This window comes from Oncorhynchus masou, chromosome 15 (genome assembly GCF_036934945.1).
Source record: "Oncorhynchus masou masou isolate Uvic2021 chromosome 15, UVic_Omas_1.1, whole genome shotgun sequence".
Lineage (NCBI taxonomy): Eukaryota > Metazoa > Chordata > Actinopteri > Salmoniformes > Salmonidae > Oncorhynchus > Oncorhynchus masou.
This window is the reverse complement of record NC_088226.1, coordinates 5378937-5396492: the sequence shown is the minus strand read 5'-3', so window position 1 is coordinate 5396492 and position 17556 is coordinate 5378937. Positions and strand designations below refer to the sequence as shown.

Genomic DNA, 17556 nt, shown 5'->3' with positions numbered 1-17556 from the left:
AATGGGCTTGTGGCGTCGATTAATTAGTTTCTGGGGAAGTCATCTTAGTGGATTCCCACATGGCACTGGGGATCTCAGCCGTTCCCACACTCTCCTCCCTCCCTACAGCCCTCTCCGCCCTCCCTACAGCCCTCTCCTCCCTCCCTACAGCCCTCTCCTCCCTCCCTACCTCCCTCCCTACAGCCCTCTCCTCCCTCCCTACAGCCCTCTCCTCCCTCCCTACAGCCCTCTCCTCCCTCCCTACAGCCCTCTCCGCCCTCCCTACAGCCCTACAGCCCTCCTCCCTCCCTACAGCCCTCTCCGCCCTCCCTACAGCCCTCTCCTCCCTCCCTACAGCCCTCTCCTCCCTCCCTACAGCCCTCTCCGCCCCAGCTCAGCCCCAGCCCAGCGCAAACAGCTGCATCAGCACCAACGCCAATAAACAATGGCATCAATTGGAGGGGTCTCAGGAGACAGAGACAGAGCTGGGGGACTGACAACACCTCCTTCCTTCCTCACCCCCAGATCAGCCATAGTAAACTATCAACATATCAATAAGGAAATGAGAAAAAGCGTCCGTTGGGGAAAAATCATTGGCACTAGTTAATATTCCTACCTCGAGAACACTTTTTTTATGAGGCCTCGCTCATTCGCTCCACTTCCTATCTGAGATGCAAATGCATTTCTACACTATGATCAACTGGAATGCAGAGCTACCAACCACGGATAGGGCACCGTATGTATCCCTGCTTCTGCTACGCTAAAATACCTGAATGCTGTGAGGAGGCTAGCTATCATTAGCATAATACAGCATGTTGTAGTAGTGTAGAGTGCTGCTACTGTCTGAGAGTAGCAGAGTAGTGGCTGGTGAGATAGACTGGAGCTCAGTGTGAAAGCGTGGGGGCCAGAGGTCTGATTGCCCAGAGATGTTTGTTCACTGAGAGCCCTCGTCAAGCAGCCGAGGAGGAGTACTGTTGAAGAACCCAGGAGCAGAATGAGGAGGATGCCCTCAAAGAGGAAACAGCATGGTGCACCGCGCTACCCGAGCTAGCGCTAGCTTGGAGTGTTTTCCTTTCACTCCTCTAATCACCCGCTCTCTCAAATATCACACTTTACTAATCACTGATTAAGATCTGCATCAGTCGCCTTAATGAGGCTTCATTCTGCGCCTCGTTAGTGACTCAGAGGGTCATCCTCCCCACCCTTAACCCCTACGGTGGGGTAGGGTAACTCTCAAACCCTCCCTCCTTGTTTAGGGGTTAGCTAGAGTCTCTGTTAGCAGGTGCTAGCTAGTCTCTGTTTTAGCTCTCTGCTGGTGGCTGATGGAGGGTCCCTGTTAAGTGTGCACGTCACTGGAGAGCTGGAGAGAGGGGCTCTTCACAACTTGTGGGAGCAGATGGAGGCCCTGGGGGCTTGGCAGCAGCGCTGGATTCCACTGCTCCACCATTGACACATGCACCATCTCACCGCTGCCTTTCCTTTCAGTCTCCTCTGCCTGTCTGTATGTCTGCGGGCTCTGCTCGTGTGTAACGGTAATGGTGTATTGAGCCCCTGGCGGCAGGGCAGCCATTAGAGCCAGAGGGATGGGGCTGCACACCACTGATCACATACACACAGACACAGGGTCATTGTGGAGGCCATATCCAGGGGTGGAGCCTGAGCTGAGCCGGCACGTTAATACAGCCGAGGCAGGATATCTCCTCTCCCAACCAGCAACCAGCTCAGCCCACAAACATCAATCCCAGGACCCAGCCACCGACTGCCCGGAAAGTTAGGGAGGGGAGGGCTGCTGGGAGGTCCACTGTTAAATTTGCATCACATATCCATAAGCTGCACACACACGTCGGCCGGGCACACAAAGCCTCCGAGCTAATTACTGAGGCAATTTGGATTCCACAGGACCTGCTCCAGAGCTGGAAACAATAAACCCAACAATCAGACAGCACAGGAAGGAGAGAGAGAGAGAGAGACAGCAGCCATGTTGTCCAGTAATTTATTACGCCGTAGCCAGGGCTCTCCTGTAATTAATATCATCAGTTTGAAGTCCTCCATAATGATGAAAATTAACGCCTGTAGCTTATAATGACCTAAATTAGCGTGCAACATTCAAATTAGATTTTTGGCAATGATCCTGATTTGGATCCATTATAATTATATAATTTTTTTGTTGTGTTAATTTTAAGGACTGGTGTGAAATGCGAGACAGAGAGGTTACACTTTCAGGGAAAAGAGAGTACACCTGTTCTGGGATCAGGATTAATGTTTGTCTGGACTTTCTAGAGAGAGAGAGCGACAATACACACACCAGGCAGGTACCATTATATGTGTGGGTGGGTAAAGAATGGTTTCCCCCAGTGAGTTCAGGGAGAGGGAAGGGAGCTCACCCCAAACATTTGCCGCAGGTCGGGGTCACGGAAGCGGAAGGGGATGTTGGAGACATGTAACCTCTTGGGCTGCTGCTTCTCCGAGGAGTCCGAGAGCTGCAGCTGGAGCTGCAGGGAGACCTCTGATTGCGTCACGTCATCTGTCTGCCAGAGGGAAACAACAGCAGAAAGACACAAGCAGCTCATTAGTTCCTACTACTGTACCTTCGGGTCACATGGTGAGGGAGAAGAGAGACAGAGGGGGACAGGCTAACTAACTTACTTAGCGTCTGCTATTTTTCAATCTGGTGAGAAGCAGAAAACGCTAAACAGCTGATGAATTATGGTTTAAAACCTGAGGTCATGCATTACAAATCCGCTTATTAATCTCTTGCACTTAGCTTCTGGAGCCACAAGAAAGAAAGATTGAGGGGTTTGACAGAAAGGCATGGATATAGATCCTAGCGCTTCTGACACATCTAGACTTGAGACACATTATTGGTGTTGTTTGCACAGAGGCCCAGAGCTCCTACGTTGTCGACTCCATCATTATGCGAATGCAGTGCTGACATTGTGATATAAATGACATGTCTGATGTCTATGACAAATCCCACTTAGTTCGTTCTCAGACAAGAGTGATGAATTTCAACATGGCTGCTGGCTTGTTTACTCAAACCGACCCAGTTTTAGATGGAGAGGGTTTCACAAGATTTGTTTTCTGTAAAAACCTTCACTGGTCATCAGAACCATTTACCCTCTCCATGGAAGGATCATTAGGGACCAACTCTGTCTGCATAACAACAAATTCCATCATATAAATGTGTTTACCAAAATTAAAACCAAGACCTCTTGTAGACACTTCTGGCATTATGAAATAAATGAATAAACTATGAGAGGTGGGGGGAAAAAGAGAGAGAAAGAAAAAGAGAGGAGTGAAATAGGGAGCGAGGCCTGGTTAGATTGAGAGGGAGTACAAAAGCTGTTTGAATATGATATGTAAACTCCAAGGTCCCCACGGATGTGCTCCTTGAGCAATGGCAAACACTCCATATTACACGGGCTGGCTGGAGTCACACACACACACACACACACACACACACACACACACACACACACACACACACACACACACACACACACACACACACACACACACACACACACACACACTCACACACACACGCACGCACGCACGCACACACACACACACACACACACACACACAGAGAGAGGGAGAGAGAGAGAGAGGGAGACAGAGAAGGGGAACTGAGATAGTAAAGGACAACCGAGTGAAAAAAGAAGAACCTTAGATCGAGAACAAAAAAGGCTGACAGATGTGCACATACAGACAAACACACGTATAGACAAACACACGTACACACGTACACACACACACACACACACACACACACACACACACACACACACACACACACACACACACACACACACACACACACACACACACACCTCTCCACCATCTAACAACCTGCTCCCTGCTCCAAGGCCGTCGGGTGGCTGCAGGCCCCTGGGTGATACATATCCCACCATTTAGGAAATGGGCTAGGGATTTATTCATTATAATTCATCATCACAGTATTATCATTATCATCATGATCGTAATGATGATCGCCTTTATTATTCTCATTATCATAATCACAATCTCCACTGTAATGGCCCTCATTTATTTGCTTTTATGGCCCATTCGGAGATGGTGACATACATTGTTAACACTGACAGTTGTTTGATTCAAGGTCCCACTTAGTCTCCCCTCCAGCCATCCAGGTAGGGCACATTGGTGACGGAAGGTCTGAAAGCCTTGTGTTCAGTGACGTTCAGTGATGTTTAGTCATGTTCAGAGGTTATCATGTGGAGAAGGGCACAGGAGCCAGTGTAAGGGTGAGCTGGCCTAGCTAGTTCCAGTATCAGACTGGTAGACTAGGGGTGGGGTGAGCTGGGCTAGCTCCAGTATCAGACTGGTAGAGTAGTGTAGGGGTGAGCTTGGCTAGCAAGCTCCAGTATCAGACTGGTAGAGTAGTGTAGGGGTGAGCTGGGCTAGCAAGCTCCAGTATCATACCGGTAGAGTAGTGGAGGGGTGAGCTGGGCTAGCTCGCTCCAGTATCAGACTGGTAGAGTAGTGGAGAGGTGAGCTGGGCTAGTTCGTTGCCAGTATCAGACTGGTGTAGGGGTGAGCTGGGCTAGCTCCAGTATCAGACTGGTAGAGTAGTGTAGGGGTGAGCTCGGCTAGCTAGCTCCAGTATCAGACTGGTAGAAGAGTGGAAGGGTGAGCAGGGCTAGCTAGTTCCAGTATCAGACTGGACTGGTAGAGTAGTGGAGGGGTGAGCTTGGCTAGCTAGCTCCAGTATCAGACTGGTAGAGTAGTGGAAGGGTGAGCTGGGCTAGCTAGTTCCAGTATCAGACTGGACTGGTAGAGTAGTGGAGGGGTGAGCTGACCTAGCTAGCTTCAGTATCAGACTGGTAGAATAGTGGAAGGGTGAGCTGGGCTAGCTAGTTCCAGTATCAGACTGGACTGGTAGAGTAGTGGAGGGGTGAGCTGGGCTAGCTAGCTCCAGTATCAGACTGGTAGAGTAGTGGAGGTGTGAGCTGACCTAGCTAGCTTCAGTATCAGACTGGTAGAATAGTGGAAGGGTGAGCTGGGCTAGCTAGTTCCAGTATCAGACTGGACTGGTAGAGTAGTGGAGGGGTGAGCTGGGCTAGCTAGCTCCAGTATCAGACTGGTAGAGTAGTGGAGGTGTGAGCTGGGCTAGCTAGCTCCAGTATCAGACTGGTAGACTAGTGGAGGGGGGAGCAGGGCTAGCTAGCTCCAGTATCAGACTGGTAGACTAGGGGTGGGGTGAGCAGGGCTAGCTAGTTCCAGTATCAGACTGGTAGAGTAGTGTAGGGGTGAGCTGGGCTAGCTAGCTCCAGTATCAGACTGGTAGAGTAGTGGAGGGGTGAGCTGGGCTAGCTAGCTCCAGTATCAGACTGGTAGATTAGTGGAGGGGTGAGCTGGGCTAGCTAGCTCCAGTATCAGACTGGTAGAGTAGTGGAAGGGTGAGCTGGGCTAGCTAGCTCCAGTATCAGACTGGTAGAGTAGTGGAGGGGTGAGCTGGGCTAGCTAGCTCCAGTATCAGACTGGTAGAGTAGTGGAGGGGTGAGCTGGGCTAGCTAGCTCCAGTATCAGACTGGTAGATTAGTGGAGGGGTGAGCTGGGCTAGCTAGCTCCAGTATCAGACTGGTAGAGTAGTGGAGGGGTGAGCTGGGCTAGCTAGCTCCAGTATCAGACTGGTAAAGTAGTGGAGGGGTGAGCTGGGCTAGCTAGCTCCAGTATCAGACTGGTAGAGTAGTGGAGGGGTGGAGTGGCGGGTGACCAAGTGAAAGGGGAGGAAGGGGTCATCAGTGTGCCATGTTCTCCTGTGCTAGAGGTTAATAGCCTGAGTAGCCATGTTGGGTCCCAGGGTGACACACGGCAGACAGATGCCAGACTACTGTGGAGGGTGACAAGGCACTTGGGACCGCGGATCAATCTGTTTCATCGGTCACACATGACTCTATCAACCTTTACCGTATGTTACCAGACTGCACAACGACTGACTCGCTGTCCTGTCCTCCAGCTTGGCTACTGGCTTCTTATCATGGGGTCCTCTAGCTGAATGTTAGCAAACCTTCAGATCCACCTTTACTTCACACAATTCTTCCATACTGACTAGAGGTAAATACGACTGGCACTCATACACCTACAGCTATTTAACCCAGACTCCATCTGTGGATCTCTGTGTTTCTGCCAGTGAGTTTAGTGCCCTTGTCTCTCCATTGCTTCTCCTGAGGGATCATCTGGATCCAGGCTGGCTGGGAGAAGGTGAGATGGTTACAGTGTAAAATAATTACATGGGCATTACCATATGACAGGGGTCTTCAACCTTTTCTTGCCCAGGGAGTCCCTCCCAGGCAACCGGCAGTACCCATCACACGTTAGCAAAGACATCTTGTCTTATCATCCGGTGAATGTTAATGGAAAGGCAAAGTTATCAACATTTTAAAATGAATACATTTGGTATTTTGACCTCCTCACATTATAATTGGAAGAGGAAGTGTAAACTCTTGTGTGTAAACTTGTTGTGTGTATGTACTGTATGTGTAACTGATAGATGCACACACACACACTACATGTTCATGTTTTTACACACACACCACATGTTCATGTTTTTACACACACACTACATGTTCATGTTTTTACACACACACTACATGTTCATGTTTTTACACACATACTACATGTTCATGTTTTTACACACACATTACAGGTTCATGTTTTTACACACACACTACATGTTCATGTTTTTACACACACACTACATGTTCATGTTTTTACACACACACTACATGTTCATGTTTTTACACACACACTACATGTTCATGTTTTTACACACACATTACATGTTCATGTTTTTACACACACACTACATGTTCATGTTTTTACACACACGCTACATGTTCATGTTTTTACACACACGCTACATGTTCATGTTTTTACACACACGCTACATGTTCATGTTTTTACACACACACTACATGTTCATGTTTTTACACACACATTACATGTTCATGTTTTTACACACACACTACATGTTCATGTTTTTACACACACATTACATGTTCATGTTTTTACACACACACTACATGTTCATGTTTTTACACACACACTACATGTTCATGTTTTTACACACACACTACATGTTCATGTTTTTACACACACATTACATGTTCATGTTTTTACACACACACACATTACATGTTCATGTTTTTAAATGTATGTAACTTGTAAAGTCTTTTGTCTGTAATGTCTTTTAGTTATGTTACCCCAGTAAGACTAGCTGTCGCTGTTAACGCCGGCTAATGGGGATCCTAATAAATCAAATCAATAACTCTACCATAGTCTATCAGTTAGAAAGGTAACTCCAAACTCATTTTCGCTAAGAGCAGCTGTTTATCTGGTTAAACAAAGGTTGGCCATGTGTTGGTAAAAATGAATGTCCAAGTTAAGAAAGCTTTCCAGCAGCCAGTGGCACTTGCCACACTGGTAGCCTATTCACAGGTGCTGTTTCAGAGCCTATGTCAGATACTCCAATGAGTGTAATTTGCTCAACATTTGAAGAAGTTGAAGAATAATGTTGACATCATTAGAAATATGTTATTCTCATCTGTTCTACAGTATGTATATAATACAACATGTGTTTATTCTGCTGTTGTTAGCGATATTCATAAAAACATTGGGGGGGAAATCCACTTAATTAAAAAAATATATATTTCCACGGGACCCCCCAGTTGAATAATCTTGCCATAGGAGACCCCGTTCAGTGGCACTTTACCGAACTGGCAGCTGCTGTCACAGTTATGGCGAGGGAGGGAGGCTGATGCAACCCCAGGCGTCACCCGCCGCCTGCCGCTACTGTCCCCACCAAGCGTAGCTGTCATCTCAGGCGGCGAGTCCCTGCTTCCTGTTCATTCATTCCTCTAACAGACTCCCTCGCCGTTATTTGCAAATCTCTTTCAAAGTGCTGTGCTCAGCACATTCCCCCTCCTCTCAGTGGCATTACAAGCACATAATTGAAACTATCTGATTGGAACGCCGCCAAGCAGGTAGATTACATCCGATTAAGTGGGAGGGGGGGATACCGAGTCATCGCTCACAAGAATTATAATGCCTTCCTTTAATGCATCCCCCCCCACCTAATCCTCCATTGTTTGTATCCTCTTCTCTAAAGAAGCTGTAAACAAATCCCTTCTTCAGTCACCTGAAATAGCAGGGGGTGAGAGAGAGGTAGAGTAGAGCCCCTCCTCCTCCCTCCCCCTGGTCTGCTATTCATATAGATAACACAGACATCCCCTTTAACTGGGTCATATAGAATCTCTAGAATCTCTTGCGAATCGCAAAATCTCTCTGAGATTGTCTGAGTGAGTGTGCATGCTCTTCCATGTGCTTGAACTGTATGTGTGTCTGCATATGTATAGCCCATGCGTCTGTGTCTGTGTTATCACAAGCTCCCAGAATCCACTTTGGATAGTCCTCATGCAGCTGACACAGACTTTGAAAAATCTGGAATTGAGTGCAGTCCTAACGACACTGCCTTAATTTGTTATCTGAATAAAAATAATGATAACTCATGAAATCCAAACCCAACCTTGGACTATTTGAATGGCGCTTGCTAGATAACGAGCTCCGCTTTTTTTAAACAGAAGTTGCTGGCAGACCCTTTCTACAGTCCCATTCTCTCTCTCTCTCTGAGGATTTTGAGAAAGTTTGACTGCCTCTTTCTATCCTCAAGTCACCAGCTTTCATGTGAGTGTCGTTTGAACATGGGAGTCACACAGCAGGCCCCAGAGGTCTGAGTCTGGACAACAGCACCTCCCTGGAGTAGAGGAGGACTGACTGACTGAAGAGATGAGGAGAGAGAGGAGAGGCAATCCCTCATTAAACAAACACTGCCAACCCTCCGCCGGGAATTCACACAGAATCCATACATTTCCTTCTTTTTTCCTCATGACTCTTTTAAAGTCTATAAGTTTTCCGAGACGGCCAGAGTAAAGCACTGAGGAGTGGGAGCCCAGTGAGTGCTGATCTGCTCCCCAATCTGTGTTTCTGCAGGGTGTCCTAATCAAAGACACCCGCGCCCTTCTGTGGCACCCAAAGCAAACAGGCTGGGTCATTAAAGCAGGGGAGCGCAGCGAGGAGCAGCAGTGGCGGTGGGGGGCACAGCGGTGGGGAGTGCTCCCCTACACCAGCGGCCCCAGGGATTAGCCAGCCACTCTGTTTACAGCCCACTGATCTGATCCCACTCTCCTCACTGGCAGGGTGAGATGGAGAGAGAAGGAGAGAGAGAGGGGAGAGAGAGAAAGAGAGTGGGGAAAAGAAAGGGAGGGAAGGGAGAGGAAGAAAGATAGTGAGCGAGAGGGAGGGAGGGAGCCGTGAAGGAAAGCACGGCTGACTCTCATCTCTCCATGGCCACGTCACTTGGCTTTCTTCACAGCGGGTGGACAGATGAAATGAAATATAAAATGGCGAGAGGAGAAGTGAGTGGCGTGGGGGAATGAGAGGCAGCGACACGGCAGGGTTCTGAGCAGGGGAGTGGAACCTCCTGCAAAGTCTCTCCTTACTCACTGAACACAGTGTATCTGTGTAGCTGCCAATAAGAGTCAGCCATGACGATGGAGTCACACACGTCTTCAAATGAAACATGATGTAACGGTTTTCTTGCGGTGAAGGAGAGGTGGACCAAAACGCAGCGTGGTGGTTATTCATGTTACTTTAATAAAGACTCTAACCATGAACAGACTAACAAAACAATAACCGTGAAAACCTAAAACAGCCCTATCTGGTGCAAACACAAAGACAGGAACAATCACCCACAAAACCCAACACCAAACAGGCTACCTAAATATGGTTCCCAATCAGAGACAATGACTAACACCTGCCTCTGATTGAGAACCATATCAGGCCAGACATAGAAATAGACAAACAAGACATCCAACATAGAATGCCCACTCAGATCACACCCGACCAAACAAAACATAGAAACATATAAAGCAAACTATGGTCAGGGTGTGACACATGATTTCATCACAGAGCAATGCTACAGTTATACACATGGCCTTGCTATATCTGTACCTGTAAATCACAGCTGATTTCTCCACCCATTATCCATGGTGGTTCAGTGATTCTATGGTTAGGAAAATGGAGTTGTTAACAATGTTTTTTATGGGTGACTTGAATACCTCAGGGGGGCCGCCTTGACCCCCAGCTGACCTCTCCCAGCAAGTGTTTTCATGTGAGAGGAGGAGAGGAAGAGAGGGAGGAAAGGGAGAAAGGCCGGACTGAAGTCACATTTTCTCCCGCTGGTATTGTCAGCAGAGAGAGGGAGACTTTTGCTAAATCCTCCTCTCTGATCCTCAACCACAGAAAGGATTAATCCCAGGTTATGGGATATTTTATATATGAAATATATTATGTATACTTTCACTAAATTTAAACCACATGTCAAACTACCTGGTGGGCTCACATCGCTATAGTGTTTGCTCTGTCCTATTGGTCCAAAGTGTAGGCTGCTGAAAATGCTGAACTCTCAAATGCTGAAATGCCAAACATATTTATCCATGACAAAAACTAGCTGTTATATGTAGAATTGTATATATTTAACTACAGAAAGTAGCTGTGTAATATTCAGTATTTGACATATCAAATTGTGAAAAAATAACAGCACGGTTGAATTCAAGATGTTTTAACTACAATGGAAAAATGGTGACGTAATATGCTGAATTCAACATATTTTACTGTGGAGGATTAGCTGCATAGTATGTTAAATTTCTAATATGGTAAAATAGCTGTCAGTATGGTGAATTTGACCTATTCTACTATGGTAAAATAGCTGTCAGTATGGTGAATTTGACATATTGTACTATGGTAAAATAGCTGTCAGTATGGTGAATTTGACATATTGTACTATGGTAAAATAGCTGTCAGTATGGTGAATTTGACATATTGTACTATGGTAAAATAGCTGTCAGTATGATGAATTTGACATATTGTACTATGGTAAAATAGCTGTCAGTATGGTGAATTTGACATATTCTACTATGGTAAAATAGCTGTCAGTATGGTGAATTTGACATATTCTACTATGGTAAAATAGCTGTCAGTATGGTGAATTTGACATATTCTACTATGGTAAAATAGCTGTCAGTATGGTGAATTTGACATATTGTACTATGGTAAAATAGCTGTTTGCTGAATTCCCCATATTTAACTCGGAGAAAGTGTCTGTGGATAATCCTGGCTTAGCGGCTGCTCCTCAGGAGGCAATATGTTGAGGGACATTCTCAGAGGTTTATATACATTTACAGCTAATTAGTTCATTTGACCAATTAGGCAGGGCTTTTTGGCTGGCCCAGCCCAAGCCCCTGCAGGCGTAGAGTGCAACTTTCCCTCCTCTCCTTTCCACTAACTCCACAACCAAATGGATCAGGGGGAGGGCTTGTCCCCCTTTCACAGAGCCTAAATGATTCATGTGTACAGCATGTTGAATCTCACTGGCGGAAATAAATAAAACCCTTCAGGTTTCCACGTTTTCCAGAGAGCCCGGCTTCTCAAAAATGCACTTTGATTTCGCCACAATGTTTCCAGTTAAGTTCAATCAACTCCAACTCACGCAGAATCAGCTCCACGCTTTGACATCTTCATGTATTTGCTGACATCACAGTCTACTCCTGCACCCTTGTACACTCTGGGTAGTTGTGTAACGTTAACGATGCCTAACCTAACGAGCCGGGGCACAACCTTATGACCGTCATATGTAATATTCCATCCCTTCCTGCTTCCAAGCCTTTATTAACAATCCTACTGGTAATGGTCTTAAGGCTGAGGTTCCTTAAACACCTCCGGTCATCAACCTAATTTAAGATAATGCCAGGTGTGTGTTGTGTTGTTGAGCGGTACTGACCGGTACAGTCGTGTTGGCGGTGATGGCGGGCGTGTTGTTGTCGGTGCCCGGCGGCTCACTGTGCGTCTGTGTGGGGGTGTAGAGGGTCATGGCATGCTCAGGCACCCTGTTCTGCCCGGTGTAGTCCTGCGTGGGGAGGGGGTGGGGTGCCGCAAACTCGGCCGGGATGCCATTCTGTGGGGGAGGCGGGTACTGGGCAGGCGTGTACGGCTGGGCCATGGCTTCTGGGGGGTTGGTGGCCTCTTGGTTACCCTATTAAGACAAAGAGGAGAAGACAGTGTTACATTCATTGTTCCACATCACTTGTGATTAAAGTTACATTGTTAGAACAGCAGAGTACGTTGTTAGTAGTACTAAAGAACAACGCAGCATGAAAGCATGCTGGTTTCCCCTGTGCTTTGGAAGTAGCTGGGGAGATGAAGACTTGTCCTGCAAACTAAGTATCTCAGGGAAATAGCTATCATATCATATTTCACCCCAGATTAGAGGATTCCTTGATCATTATTAATGAACATAGTTTATGGTGTGTAGAGCACAGCTCTCTGGTGGTGGGGCAGACGCGAGGAGGAAACTCAATTGCACTCACGGCAAAGCGCAAAGAGGAAAGATCAATTAATTGATACAATTTTGATTAGAGCCTTTGATTCAAATGACAGGACGGTTATAGGAGCAGCCGATTCCTTTCTGTGTTCCACTTTTCTGCTTTGAACACCTACTACCTGCATCTTACTAAATATATCTGTCCTGTCCTCACCCCCTCCCTCATTCATACCCCTCTTTCATTCTGTCCTACTCGTCTTGTTCTGTCTCTGTGCTCCTGAGTGACTTAAGTGACAGATGGCTGGTAGAGACGTGGCAGGCGCTTTGCAAACCCTTTCACTCGTGTGGGCGCTTAAGATGATGAGCTGTTGAATTAATGGACTTTTCTGGCTGGTGCACATTGTTAAGCAATGCAATGGTAGGACTAGAGGAGAGCATGTCTTATTGTTCTACCACACTGAGCCCTGCTGGAACAGATACCACACCTCTACATTAAAAACCCAACAACTGTGTTTTAAAAACGGTGAGACAATACCGGCAGAATCCAATAACACATTCCCACCAAATATCCCCAATCAAATTTGAAGATACAGATCACAAGAGCTGAACGCATAACTCCTCCGATAAGAGAAGACAAAGAGGCTTATGGGTAAGGGGAAAAACAATAACAGTAAACAGATAGAGAAGTTTCTGTCTCTTCCAAGCCTTAACTGGCTAGGGACGGAGAGAGGAGAGATAAATGCTTTTTATTCCTTTTTTCTCACTTGTGTGCATTGCTGTTTGGGCTCTATGTTGCAGGCTTCCACAGACAGCCGTAGCTAGTTGGGCTGGAGGAGGAGAGGAGGCCTGTGCTTTAATGAGGGAGGGGAGCCGTGCAGCATAGCGCCCAGCGCTGTAAATGTTTTGGAAACAATGACACACTGACGTGTTGCCAAACAAACCACAGTCCAAACCACTTGGCCAGTTAAGGAAATGCCTCCATTATCTAAATGAAAAGGCCCTTCAGCCTTGAGAGATGAGGAGGATCGACCAGCTTCAAGAGAGGCCACAGTCTCAGGGCCTGGGCCCTCAACACCTCCGTGACCTCACCTACCCTGCCTACCTCCATCTCTCTCCTCTTACCTCCCCTCTCGCTCCCCCCGTCTCTTTCTTCCCTCCCTCTTCGTGCTGAAACTTTTTTAATCTCTCCCCCTGTGCTCTACTTTTCATCTCCCTCTAGTCATGGTGTTATATAACCCACTTGCATTGCAGGGCATCCTTATTCAAGTCGACTCTTGATGTCGGCAATTTTAAACTTTTAAGCACCCACTTCAAGGAAGGGGGCTGGTTAGCTACCTAAAAACGGAAGCTTCTCATGGCACAGCAGCAGCTGAGACCTTTCACATAGTTTCCCCATGAACCGGTTCAAGTGGTATAACATCAGTCCAGATGACAACAAGGCATGTATGAGAAACAGTTTTCACACCATATGGGAGATCAAGGCTACATTAGAGGATTCTGTTAGACATGGTGAGGCACAGAGCACCAGAGTACTTGTGTCACGCCTATTGTTCTTGGAGCATAAAACAAGGACATGGGACTGAAACAAAGCCATGTGACACACAACGCTTGGTAACAGCCTGGAGCTGGGAGGGAGAGCGAAAGAGAGAGAGAGAGAGAGAGAGAGAGAGAGAGAGAGAGAGAGAGAGAGAGAGAGAGAGATGCAGCAACAAAGTGTTGTACTGCACTATACAGCACCACAGCACTGTTTCAAAGGGCAGCAAACCAAAAGCAAGGAGTGGGGGTCTATGGGTATGAGTAGAGAACGGGGCTCATTAGTGAAACACAAAGTAACACTGGCTCTTGTATGATCTTCCCCTTCTCTCTGATGTATGTGACAAACAAGTTATTCAACTGGAAATGAACTAGAAGAGAAAAAAGGGCCCATGCAAATCAGCAGCGTTGGTCCCGCTGTGACCGCACATCCTTTTAGCTGGTGATAATCCACAGTGCCTGATGAAAACCCCCACACCATATCAACCGTAAAGCTCCCAGGCGCAGGTTGCAGTTCCCATCTCTCCCATCTCTCACGGCTCTGACGGGGAGACGTTAAGTTATGGCCGGAGAGAAACTGCTCCTAGTGGTTTGTGTGGTGTTAGGAGGCCCCGGGCGGCAGGCGGTGTTCGTCCACCTGCAGGCGTGTTAACGATGGACGAGCAGGTCCCACCGTGGTAATTCAGCGCCCCCGCACAAGGCCAGACGGTGGGAGTTAGCTAAACCCCTCCTCCATCGACAGGACCAGGGGGAATACAGGAATCCAGACAGAACGCCCAGTCTGTATCGATCTCCCATCTCTCTCTCGCTCACGCTATCTCTTTACTCCCACCTCTCTCTCTCTCTCTCTCTCTGTCTCTCTCTCCTTTACCCCTCAACCCCTACTACAGAAGAGCACAATAAAAAACACTCTCTTTAATGTTAAGCACTCTCCCAGTGTAAAATTGGATTGAAACCCTTACTTAACAAAATCACTTTTGGTAGCATTGTTTTTGTTTTTACAGTCAGCATTAGGCAGCCCTGTCTAGGTGCAGGGGGACGAGGAGGTTGGGGAGGTCCAAATGACTTGGACTTCCAGACCTGCTCGTCTAGAGAGAAACACAGGGCAATGGACAGGTGGAGAGTGATGCTACTGTTACTGCTAACTGGAGTTAGCTCTTTTGATGACGGAAGCTCCATTTCATCTCCATGGATACCGTGGGTAGAGTTCTTGGCCTGTGGCCAACAATCTCTCATCCTCTTCAGCAACGCTGCTGGGGACTTGCTCTCTGAGGTAGGCCAGGCAGAGAAGGGCTGAGCACATACAGTAGCTGGGGAGAACTCATATCAGCAGAGTGGTGTCAGTTCCTGTACGTGCATGGGAGGTCAGAGGGTAAAGCTAAGGCTAAAGACAGTAGGTGACTAATTGGGTTGCATTGAATCCAGGGGGAAATCACTCAAATGGGAGCCATTGATGATATCAGCTATGGACGTGTGATGGAGTGGGCAGCGTTATGGCTTTCACTTAGACACACCGAGTCAGCCACTCAGACTCATGTGTTTTGTCTTGTTTTTTAGGGGGTGGATCAGCTTTAATTTTGCAGATAGATTGTTGCTTCCATCAATGTAATTGTCCGCATCATTTCCAGTCCCTTATATATTTTTGGGGTAAATATATATATCTATACACATAAATACATACACATACACAAATACATATACATACATACACATTCATACATATACACATACATACATACATACATACATACATACATACATACATACATACATACATACATACATACATACATACATACATACATACATACATACATACATACATACATACGTAACGGATGTGAAACGGCTATCTTAGTTAGCGGTGCGCGCTAAATAGATACATACATAGAGTTGAAGTCAGAAGTCTAAATACACTTAGGTTGGAGTCATTAAAACTCATTTTCAATCACTCCACAAATTTCTTGTTAACAAACTATTGGCAAGTCGGTTAGGACATCTACTTTTACATTTTTCCAATACATTTTTCCAACAATTGTTTACAGACAGATTATTTCACGTATAATTCACTGTATCACAATTCCAGTGGGTCATAAGTTTACATACATGAAGTTGACTGTGCCTTTAAACAGCTTGGAAAAGTCCAGAAAATGATGTCAAGGCTTTAGAAGCTTCTGATAGGCTAATTGACATAATTATTGTCAATTGAAGGTGTACTTATATTTCAAGGCTAAACTTCAAACTCAGTGCCTGTTTGCTTGACATCATGGGAAAATCAAAAGAAATCAGCCAAGACCTCAGAAAAAAATTGTAGATCTCCACAAGTCTGGTTCATCATTGGGAGCAATTTCCAAACGCCTGAAGGTACCACGTTCATCTATACAAACAATCGTACGCAAGTATAAATACCATGGGACCACGGAGCCGTCATACTGCTCAGGAAGGAGACGCATTCTGTCTCCAAGAGATTAACGTACTTTGGTGCGAAAAGTGCAAATCAATCCCAGAACAACAGCAAAGGATATTGTGAAGATTCTGGAGGAAACAGGTTCAAAAGTATCTATACCCACAGTAAAACGAGCCCTATATCAACATAACCTGAAAGGCCGCTCAGCAAGGAAGAAGCCACGGTTCCAAAACTGCCATAAAAAAAGCCATTTTGGAGAAATGTTCTCTGGTCTGATGAAACAAAAATAGAACTGTTTGGCCATAATGACCATCATTGGAGGAGAAAAGGGGAGGCTTGCAAGCCGAAGAATACCATCCCAACCTTGAAGCACAGGGGTGGCAGCATCATGTTGTGGGGGTGCTTTGCTGCAGGAGAGACTAGTGCACTTCACAAAATAGATGGCATCATGAGGCAGGAAAATTAGGTGGCTATATTGAAGCAACATCTCTAGACATCAGTCAGGAAGTTAAAGCTTGGTCGCAAATGGGTCTTCCAAATGGACAATGACCCCAACCATACTTCCAAAGTACTTCCAAAATGGCTTAAGGACAACAAAGTCAAGGTATTGGAGTGGCCATCACAAAGCCCTGACCTCAATCCTATATATAATTTGTGGACAGAACTGAAAAGTGTGTGCGAGCAAGGAGGTCTACAAACCTGATTCGGTTACACCAGCTCTGTCAGGAGGAATGGGCCAAAATTCACCCAACTGATTGTGGGAAGCTTGTGGAAGGCTACCCAAAACGTTTGACCCAAGTTAAAAAATTTAAAGGCAATGCTACCAAATACTAATTGAGTGTATGTAAGCTTCTGACCCACTGGGAATGTGATGAAATAAATAAAAGCTGAAATAAATAATTCTCTCTACTATTATTCTGACATTTTACATTCTTAAAATAAAGTGGTGATCGAAACTAATCTAAGACAGGAAATTTTTATTGAAATTAAATGTCATGAATTGTGAAAAACTGAGTTTAAATGTATTTGGCTGAGGTGTACGTAAACTTCCGACTTCAACTATACATACATACATACATACATATACATATACATACATATACTGTACATACATAAACATTCATACATATACACATATATGCACACATGCATACACATACATACATACATACATACATACATACATACATACATACATACATACATACATACATACATACATACATACATACATACATAC

The 17556-nt window shown here is 46.0% G+C and overlaps 1 protein-coding gene across 5 annotated transcripts in view; it reads right to left on the bottom strand.

Moving 5' to 3' along the window:
- Positions 1-17556, bottom strand: part of LOC135555392 (RNA binding protein fox-1 homolog 3-like) — a 478747-nt gene that overhangs the window by 32169 nt on the left and 429022 nt on the right. For all 5 annotated transcript variants that reach the window (XM_064987771.1, XM_064987768.1, XM_064987770.1 and 2 more), the window contains 2 exons: positions 11837-12088; positions 2364-2507 (listed from right to left, as the gene is read on the bottom strand). In XM_064987771.1, the coding sequence (XP_064843843.1) occupies positions 2364-2507; positions 11837-12088 (396 nt within the window). The remainder of the gene's footprint in view (positions 1-2363; positions 2508-11836; positions 12089-17556) is intronic.